The sequence below is a fragment of the Chiloscyllium punctatum genome, chromosome 46 (assembly GCF_047496795.1).
Source record: "Chiloscyllium punctatum isolate Juve2018m chromosome 46, sChiPun1.3, whole genome shotgun sequence".
Taxonomy (NCBI): domain Eukaryota; kingdom Metazoa; phylum Chordata; class Chondrichthyes; order Orectolobiformes; family Hemiscylliidae; genus Chiloscyllium; species Chiloscyllium punctatum.
Window position 1 is genome coordinate 62846324 of NC_092784.1, and position 12446 is coordinate 62858769.

Here is a 12446-nt window from a genome sequence, read left to right on the forward strand (position 1 = left end):
CCACACCCCGACACAGTCCGTACACACCCCGACACGGTCCGTACACTCCCACACCCCGACACGGTCCGTACACTCACACACCCCGACACGGTCCGTACACACCCACACCCCGACACGGTCCGTACACACCCACACCCCGACACGGTCCGTACACTCCCACACCCCGACACGGTCCGTACACACCCCGACACGGTCCGTACACTCTCACACCCCGACACGGTCCGTACACACCCACACCCCGACACGGTCCGTACACACCCACACCCCGACACGGTCCGTACACACCCACACCCCGACACGGTCCGTACACACCCACACCCCGACACGGTCCCGTACACACCCACACCCCGACACGGTCCGTACACTCACACACCCCGACACGGTCCGTACACACCCACACCCCGACACGGTCCGTACACTCCCACACCCCGACATGGTCCGTACACACCCACACCCCGACACGGTCCGTACACACCCACACCCCGACACGGTCCGTACACTCTCACACCCCGACATGGTCCGTACACACCCACACCCCGACACGGTCCGTACACACCCACACCCCGACACGGTCCGTACACACCCACACCCCGACACGGTCCGTACACACCCACACCCCGACACGGTCTGTACACACCCACACCCCGACACGGTCCGTACACTCTCACACCCCGACACGGTCCGTACACACCCACACCCCGACACGGTCCGTACACACCCCGACACGGTCCGTACACACCCACACCCCTTAACGGTCCGTACACACCCACACCCCGACACGGTCCGTACACTCCCACACCCCGACACGGTCCGTACACTCACACACCCCGACACGGTCCGTACACTCCCACACCCCGACACGGTCCGTACACTCACACACCCCGACACGGTCCGTACACACCCACACCCCGACACGGTCCGTACACACCCACACCCCGACACGGTCCGTACACACCCACACCCCGACACGGTCCGTACACACCCACACCCCGACACGGTCCGTACACTCCCACACCCCCGACACGGTCCGTACACACCCCGACACGGTCCGTACACTCTCACACCCCGACACGGTCCGTACACACCCACACCCCGACACGGTACGTACACACCCACACCCCGACACGGTCCGTACACACTCACACCCCGACACGGTCCGTACACACCCCGACACGGTCCGTACACTCTCACACCCCGACACGGTCCGTACACACCCACACCCCGACACGGTACGTACACTCACACACCCCGACACGGTCCGTACACTCTCACACCCCGACACGGTCCGTACACTCTCACACCCCGACACGGTCCGTACACACCCCGACACGGTCCGTACACTCCCACACCCCGACACGGTCCGTACACACTCACACCCCGACACGGTCCGTACACACCCACACCCCGACACGGTCCGTACACTCCCACACCCCGACACGGTCCGTACACACCCCGACACGGTCTGTACACACCCACACCCCGACACGGTCCGTACACACCCACACCCCGACACGGTCCGTACACTCCCACACCCCGACACGGTCCGTACACTCCCACACCCCGACACGGTCGGTACACACCCACACCCCGACACGGTCCGTACACACCCACACCCCGACACGGTCCGTACACACCCCGACACGGTCCGTACACACCCACACCCCGACACGGTCCGTACACTCACACACCCCGACATGGTCCGTACACACCCACACCCCGACACGGTCCGTACACACCCACACCCCGACACGGTCCGTACACACCCACACCCCGACACGGTCCGTACACACCCACACCCCGACACGGTCCGTACACTCTCACACCCCGACACGGTCCGTACACTCTCACACCCCGACATGGTCCGTACACACCCACACCCCGACACGGTCCGTACACTCACACACCCCGACACGGTCCGTACACACCCACACCCCGACACGGTCCGTACACACCCACACCCCGACACGGTCCGTACACTCACACACCCCGACACGGTCCGTACACACCCACACCCCGACACGGTCCGTACACTCTCACACCCCGACATGGTCCGTACACACCCACAACCCGACACGGTCCGTACACTCACACACCCCGACACGGTCCGTACACACCCACACCCCGACACGGTCCGTACACACCCACACCCCGACACGGTCCGTACACACCCACACCCCGACACGGTCCGTACACTCACACACCCCGACACGGTCCGTACACTCCCACACCCCGACACGGTCCGTACACACCCACACCCCGACACGTTCCGTACACTCTCACACCCCGACACGGTCCGTACACACCCACACCCCGACACGGTCCGTACACACCCACACCCCGACACGGTCCGTACACACCCCGACACGGTCCGTACACTCCCACACCCGACACGGTCCGTACACTCTCACACCCCGACACGGTACGTACACACCCACATCCCGACACGGTCCGTACACACCCCGACACGGTCCGTACACTCTCACACCCCGACACGGTCCGTACACTCTCACACCCCGACACGGTACGTACACACCCACACCCCGACACGGTCCGTACACACCCACATCCCGACACGGTCCGTACACACCCACACCCCGACACGGTCCGTACACACCCACACCCCGACACGGTCCGTACACACCCCGACACGGTCCGTACACACCCCGACACGGTCCGTACACTCTCACACCCCGACACGGTCCGTACACACCCACACCCCGACACGGTCCGTACACTCACACACCCCGACACGGTCCGTACACTTCCACACCCCGACACGGTCCGTACACACCCACACCCCGACACGGTCCGTACACACCCACACCCCGACACGGTCCGTACACACCCACACCCCGACACGGTCCGTACACACCCCGACACGGTCCGTACACACCCACACCCCGACACGGTCCGTACACACCCACACCCCGACACGGTCCGTACACTCTCACACCCCGACACGGTCCGTACACTCTCACACCCCGACATGGTCCGTACACACCCACACCCCGACACGGTCCGTACACTCACACACCCCGACACGGTCCGTACACTCTCACACCCCGACACGGTCCGTACACTCTCACACCCCGACACGGTCCGTACACACCCACACCCCGACACGGTCCGTACACACCCACACCCCGACACGGTCCGTACACACCCACACCCCGACACGGTCCGTACACACCCACACCCCGACACGGTCCGTACACACCCGCACCCCGACACGGTCCGTACACTCCCACACCCCGACACGGTCCGTACACACCCACACCCCGACACGGTCCGTACACACCCACACCCCGACACGGTCCGTACACACCCACACCCCGACACGGTCCGTACACACCCACACCCCGACACGGTCCGTACACTCTCACACCCCGACACGGTCCGTACACACCCACACCCCGACACGGTCCGTACACTCCCACACCCCGACACGGTCCGTACACACCCACACCCCGACACGGTCCGTACACACCCACACCCCGACACGGTCCGTACACACCCACACCCCGACACGGTCCGTACACACCCACACCCCGACACGGTCCGTACACACCCACACCCCGACACGGTCCGTACACACCCCGACACGGTCCGTACACTCCCACACCCCGACACGGTCCGTACACTCACACACCCCGACACGGTCTGTACACACCCACATCCCGACACGGTCCGTACACACCCCGACACGGTCCGTACACACCCCACACCCCGACACGGTCCGTACACACCCACACCCCGACACGGTCCGTACACTCTCACACCCCGACACGGTCCGTACACACCCCGACACGGTCCGTACACACCCACACCCCGACACGGTCCGTACACACCCACACCCCGACACGGTCCGTACACTCCCACACCGTGACACGGTCCGTACACTCTCACACCCCGACACGGTCCGTACACACCCCGACACGGTCCGTACACACCCACACCCCGACACGGTCCGTACACACCCACACCCCGACACGGTCCGTACACACCCACACCCCGACACGGTCCGTACACTCTCACACCCCGACACGGTCCGTACACACCCCAACACGGTCCGTACACACCCACACCCCGACACGGTCCGTACACTCACACACCCCGACACGGTCCGTACACACCCACACCCCGACACGGTCCGTACACACCCACACCCCGACACGGTCCGTACACACCCACACCCCGACACGGTCCGTACACACCCACACCCCGACACGGTCCGTACACACCCACACCCCGACACGGTCCGTACACACCCACACCCCGACACGGTCCGTACACTCCCACACCCCGACACGGTCCGTACACTCCCACACCCCGACACGGTCCGTACACACCCACACCCCGACACAGTCCGTACACACCCACACCCCGACACGGTCCGTACACTCTCACACCCCGACACGGTCCGTACACTCACACACCCCGACACGGTCCGTACACTCCCACACCCCGACACGGTCCGTACACTCTCACACCCCGACACGGTCCGTACACTCTCACACCCCGACACGGTCCGTACACTCTCACACCCCGACACGGTCCGTACACTCTCACACCCCGACACGGTCCGTACACACCCACACCCCGACACGGTCCGTACACACCCACACCCCGACACGGTCGGTACACACCCACACCCCGACACGGTCCGTACACACCCACACCCCGACACGGTCCGTACACACCCACACCCCGACACGGTCCGTACACACCCACACCCCGACACGGTCGGTACACACCCACACCCCGACACGGTCCGTACACACCCACACCCCGACACGGTCCGTACACACCCACACCCCGACACGGTCGGTACACACCCACACCCCGACACGGTCCGTACACTCTCACACCCCGACACGGTCCGTACACACCCACACCCCGACACGGTCCGTACACACCCACACCCCGACACGGTCCGTACACTCACACCCCGACACGGTCCGTACACTCCCACACCCCGACACGGTCGGTACACACCCACACCCCCGACACGGTCCGTACACACTCACACCCCGACACGGTCCGTACACACCCACACCCCGACACGGTCCGTACACACCCACACCCCGACACGGTCCGTACACTCCCACACCCCGACACGGTCCGTACACTCACACACCCCGACACGGTCCGTACACACCCACACCCCGACACGGTCCGTACACTCACACACCCCGACACGGTCCGTACACACCCACACCCCGACACGGTCCGTACACTCACACACCCCGACACGGTCCGTACACACCCACACCCCGACACGGTCCGTACACACCCACACCCCGACACGGTCCGTACACTCACACACCCCGACACGGTCCGTACACTCTCACACCCCGACACGGTCCGTACACACCCACACCCCGACACGGTCCGTACACACCCCGACACGGTCCGTACACACCCACACCCCGACACGGTCCGTACACTCACACACCCCGACACGGTCCGTACACACCCACACCCCGACACGGTCCGTACACACCCACACCCCGACACGGTCCGTACACTCACACACCCCGACACGGTCCCTTACACTCTCACACCCCGACACGGTCCGTACACACCCACACCCCGACACGGTCCGTACACACCCACACCCCGACACGGTCCGTACACACCCACACCCCGACACGGTCCGTACACTCCCACACCCCGACACGGTCCGTACACTCACACACACCGACACGGTCCGTACACACCCCGACACGGTCCGTACACTCTCACACCCCGACATGGTCCGTACACACCCACACCCCGACACGGTCGGTACACACTCACACCCCGACACGGTCCGTACACTCTCACACCCCGACACGGTCCGTACACACCCACACCCCGACACGGTCCGTACACTCACACACCCCGACACGGTCCGTACACTCCCACACCCCGACACGGTCCGTACACTCACACACCCCGACACGGTCCGTACACACCCCGACACGGTCCGTACACTCACACACCCCGACATGGTCCGTACACACCCACACCCCGACACGGTCCGTACACTCACACACCCCGACACGGTCCGTACACACCCACACCCCGACACGGTCCGTACACACCCACACCCCGACACGGTCCGTACACACTCACACCCCGACACGGTCCGTACACACCCCGACACGGTCCGTACACACCCACACCCCGACACGGTCCGTACACTCACACACCCCGACACGGTCCGTACACACCCACACCCCGACACGGTCCGTACACACTCACACCCCGACACGGTCCGTACACTCTCACACCCCGACACGGTCCGTACACACCCACACCCCGACACGGTCCGTACACTCTCACACCCCGACACGGTCCGTACACACCCCGACACGGTCCGTACACACTCACACCCCGACACGGTCCGTACACTCTCACACCCCGACACGGTCCGTACACACCCACACCCCGACACGGTCCGTACACTCTCACACCCCGACACGGTCCGTACACACCCACACCCCGACACGGTCCGTACACACCCACACCCCGACACGGTCCGTACACACTCACACCCCGACACGGTCCGTACACTCTCACACCCCGACACGGTCCGTACACACCCACACCCCGACACAGTCCGTACACACCCACACCCCGACACGGTCCGTACACACCCCGACACGGTCCGTACACACCCACACCCCGACACGGTCCGTACACACCCACACCCCGACACGGTCCGTACACACCCACACCCCAACACGGTCCGTACACACTCACACCCCGACACGGTCCGTACACACCCACACCCCGACACGGTCCGTACACTCTCACACCCCGACACGGTCCGTACACACCCACACCCCGACACGGTCCGTATACTCTCACACCCCGACACGGTCCGTACACTCACACATCCCGACACGGTCCGTACACTCACACACCCCGACACGGTCCGTACACACTCACACCCCGACACGGTCCGTACACACCCACACCCCGACACGGTCCGTACACACCCACACCCCGACACGGTCCGTACACTCCCACACCCCGACACGGTCCGTACACACCCACACCCCGACACGGTCCGTACACACCCACACCCCGACACGGTCCGTACACACCCACACCCCGACACGGTCCGTACACACCCCGACACGGTCCGTACACACCCACACCCCGACACGGTCCGTACACACCCACACCCCGACACGGTCCGTACACTCCCACACCCCGACACGGTCCGTACACTCCCACACCCCGACACGGTCCGTACACACCCACACCCCGACACGGTCCGTACACACCCACACCCCGACACGGTCCGTACACACCCACACCCCGACACGGTCCGTACACACCCACACCCCGACACGGTCCGTACACACTCACACCCCGACACGGTCCGTACACACCCACACCCCGACACGGTCCGTACACTCACACACCCCGACACGGTCCGTACACTCTCACACCCCGACACGGTCCGTACACACTCACACCCCGACACGGTCCGTACACTCACACACCCCGACACGGTCCGTACACTCTCACACCCCGACACGGTCCGTACACACTCACACCCCGACACGGTCCGTACACTCACACACCCCGACACGGTCCATACACACCCACACCCCGACACGGTCCGTACACACCCACACCCCGACACGGTCCGTACATACCCACACCCCGACACGGTCCGTACACACCCCGACACGGTCCGTACACACCCACACCCCGACACGGTCCGTACACACCCCGACACGGTCCGTACACACTCACACCCCGACACGGTCCGTACACACTCACACCCCGACACGGTCCGTACACTCCCACACCCCGACACGGTCCGTACACACTCACACCCCGACACGGTCCGTACACACTCACACCCCGACACGGTCCGTACACACCCCGACACGGTCCGTACACACCCCGACACGGTCCGTACACACTCACACCCCGACACGGTCCGTACACACTCACACCCCGACACGGTCCGTACACTCCCACACCCCGACACGGTCCGTACACACTCACACCCCGACACGGTCCGTACACACCCACACCCCGACACGGTCCGTACACACCCACACCCCGACACGGTCCGTACACACTCACACCCCGACACGGTCCGTACACACCCGCACCCCGACACGGTCCGTACACACCCACACCCCGACACGGTCCGTACACACCCACACCCCGACACGGTCCGTACACACCCACACCCCGTCACGGTCCGTACACACCCACACCCCGATACGGTCCGTACACACCCACACCCCGACACGGTCCGTACACACTCACACCCCGACACGGTCCGTACACTCTCACACCCCGACACGGTCCGTACACTCCCACACCCCGACACGGTCCGTACACACCCACACCCCGACACGGTCCGTACACACCCACACCCCGACACGGTCCGTACACACCCACACCCCGACACGGTCGGTACACACCCACACCCCGACACGGTCCGTACACACTCACACCCCGACACGGTCCGTACACACTCACACACCCCGACACGGTCCGTACACTCACACACCCCGACACGGTCCGTACACACCCCGACACGGTCCGTACACACTCACACCCCGACACGGTCCGTACACACTCCCACACCCCGACACGGTCCGTACACTCACACACCCCGACACGGTCCGTACACACCCCGACACGGTCCGTACACACTCACACACCCCGACACGGTCCGTACACACTCACACACCCCGACACGGTCCGTACACTCCCACACCCCGACACGGTCCGTACACTCACACACCCCGACACGGTCCGTACACACCCCGACACGGTCCGTACACTCTCACACCCCGACACGGTCCGTACACTCACACACCCCGACACGGTCCGTACACACCCACACCCCGACACGGTCCGTACACACCCACACCCCGACACGGTCCGTACACACCCACACCCCGACACGGTCCGTACACACCCACACCCCGACACGGTCCGTACACACTCACACACCCCGACACGGTCCGTACACACCCGCACCCCGACACGGTCCGTACACTCCCACACCCCGACACGGTCCGTACACACCCACACCCCGACACGGTCCGTACACACCCACACCCCGACACGGTCCGTACACACCCACACCCCGACACGGTCCGTACACACCCACACCCCGACACGGTCCGTACACTCCCACACCCCGACACGGTCCGTACACACCCACACCCCGACACGGTCCGTACACACCCACACCCCGACACGGTCCGTACACACCCACACCCCGACACGGTCCGTACACACCCACACCCCGACACGGTCCGTACACACCCACACCCCGACACGGTCCGTACACACCCACACCCCGACACGGTCCGTGCACACCCACACCCCGACACGGTCCGTACACTCACACACCCCGACACGGTCCGTACACACCCACACCCCGACACGGTCCGTACACACCCACACCCCGACACGGTCCGTACACTCCCACACCCCGACACGGTCCGTACACACCCACACCCCGACACGGTCCGTACACACCCACACCCCGACACGGTCCGTACACTCCCACACCCCGACACGGTCCGTATACACCCCGACACGGTCCGTACACTCACACACCCCGACACGGTCCGTACACACCCACACCCCGACACGGTCCGTACACACCCACACCCCGACACGGTCCGTACACACCCACACCCCGACACGGTCCGTACACACCCACACCCCGACACGGTCCGTACACACCCACACCCCGACACGGTCCGTACACACCCACACCCCGACACGGTCCGTACACACCCACACCCCGACACGGTCCGTACACTCTCACACCCCGACACGGTCCGTACACTCACACACCCTGACACGGTCCGTACACACCCACACCCTGACACGGTCCGTACACACCCACACCCCGACACGGTCCGTACACTCTCACACCCCGACACGGTCCGTACACACCCCGACACGGTCCGTACACACCCCGACACGGTCCGTACACTCCCACACCCCGACACGGTCCGTACACACCCACACCCCGACACGGTCCGTACACACCCACACCCCGACACGGTCCGTACACACCCACACCCCGACACGGTCCGTACACTCACACACCCCGACACGGTCCGTACACACCCACACCCCGACACGGTCCGTACACACCCCGACACGGTCCGTACACTCCCACACCCCGACACGGTCCGTACACACCCACACCCCGACACGGTCCGTACACACCCACACCCCGACACGGTCCGTACACTCACACATCCCGACACGGTCCGTACACACCCACACCCCGACACGGTCCGTACACACTCACACCCCGACACGGTCCGTACACACCCACACCCCGACACGGTCCGTACACACCCACACCCCGACACGGTCCGTACACACCCACACCCCGACACGGGCCGTACACACCCACACCCCGACACGGTCCGTACACACCCGCACCCCGACACGGTCCGTACACACCCACACCCCGACACGGTCCGTACACTCACACACCCCGACACGGTCCGTACACACTCACACCCCGACACGGTCCGTACACACCCCGACACGGTCCGTACACACCCCGACACGGTCCGTACACACCCGCACCCCGACACGGTCCGTACACACCCACACCCCGACACGGTCCGTACACACCCACACCCCGAAACGGTCCGTACACTCTCACACCCCGACACAGTCCGTACACACCCACACTAGAGAGTAAATCGAAAATACATGTTTCAGGGCAGTGGACTGAGAGAGGACAGATCATCCCCCACTCCACTCTGCATGTTGGCTATGCTACACCCTGGGCCCATTGGGGAATTGGAGAGGAAAAGGTAATTTATCAAACATTACCTTCCACAGCAAGGTAAGTGTCTGCAATCCATCCAGATCAGGCTGGTGTGTAAACCACAGATCGAGAGATCCAACAGGAGCTGAGAATCCAGAGAAGAGACGGGTGAGTGAGTGAGGCGTGTGGGTTATATCAGTGTGTTACAGTGAGGGGTTGTGGGTGGTATCAGAGATTGTGACAGTGAGGGGTATAGGTCATATCAGAGAGTGTTGTAGTGAAGGGTATGGGTTATATCAGGGAGTGTTACAGTGAGGGGTGTGGGTGGTATCAGGGAGTGTTACAGTGAGGGATGTGGGTGATATCAGGGAGTGTTACAGTGAGGGATGTGGGTGGTATCAGAGAGGGTTACAGTGAGGGGTGTGGGTGGTATCAGAGAGGGTTACAGTGAGGGATGTGGGTGGTATCAGGGAGTGTTACAGTGAGGGATGTGGGTGGTATCAGAGAGGGTTACAGTGAGGGGTGTGGGTGGTATCAGAGAGGGTTACAGTGAGGGGTGTGGGTGGTATCAGAGAGGGTTACAGTGAGGGATGTGGGTGGTATCAGAGAGGGTTACAGTGAGGGGTGTGGGTGGTATCAGAGAGGGTTACAGTGAGGGGTGTGGGTGGTATCAGAGAGGGTTACAGTGAGGGATGTGGGTGGTATCAGGGAGTGTTACAGTGAGGGATGTGGGTGGTATCAGAGAGGGTTACAGTGAGGGGTGTGGGTGGTATCAGAGAGTGTTACAGTGAGGGATGTGGGTGATATCAGGGAGTGTTACAGTGAGGGATGTGGGTGGTATCAGAGAGGGTTACAGTGAGGGGTGTGGGTGGTATCAGAGAGTGTTACAGTGAGGGGTGTGGGTGGTATCAGAGAGTGTTACAGTGAGGGGTGTGGGTGGTATCAGAGTGTGTTACAGTGAGGGATGTGGGTGGTATCTGAGAGTGTTACAGTGAGGGATGTGGGTGGTATCTGAGAGTGTTACAGTGAGGGGTGTGGGTGGTATCTGAGAGTGTTACAGTGAGGGGTATGGGGTATAACAGGGAGTGTTACAGTGAGGGGTGTGGGGTATAACAGGGAGTGTTACAGTGAGGGGTGTGGGTGATATCAGGGAGTGTTACAGTGAGGGGTGTGGGGTATAACAGGGAGTGTTACAGTGAGGGATGTGGGTGGTGTCTGAGAGTGTTACAGTGAGGGGTGTGGGTGATATCAGGGAGTGTTACAGTGAGGGGTGTGGGTGGTATCTGAGAGGGTTACAGTGAGGGGTGTGGGGTATAACAGGGAGTGTTACAGTGAGGGGTATGGGGTATAACAGGGAGTGTTACAGTGAGGGGTGTGGGTGGTATCTGAGAGAGTTACAGTGAGGGGTGTGGGGTATAACAGGGAGTGTTACAGTGAGGGGTATGGGGTATAACAGGGAGTGTTACAGTGAGGGGTGTGGGTGGTATCTGAGAGTGTTACAGTGAGGGATGTGGGTGGTATCTGAGAGTGTTACAGTGAGGGGTGTGGGTGGTATCAGAGAGTGTTACAGTGAGGGATGTGGGTGGTATCTGAGAGTGTTACAGTGAGGGATGTGGGTGGTATCTGAGAGTGTTACAGTGAGGGGTGTGGGGTATAACAGGGAGTGTTA

General features: G+C 63.3%; 1 protein-coding gene across 1 annotated transcript in view; it reads right to left on the reverse strand.

The window, feature by feature from the left end:
• Positions 1–12446, reverse strand: part of LOC140468224 (interleukin-12 receptor subunit beta-2-like) — an 84621-nt gene that overhangs the window by 36999 nt on the left and 35176 nt on the right. Inside the window, exon 7 of the mRNA XM_072564483.1 lies at positions 10843–10922. Within this exon, the coding sequence (XP_072420584.1) occupies positions 10843–10922 (80 nt within the window). The remainder of the gene's footprint in view (positions 1–10842; positions 10923–12446) is intronic.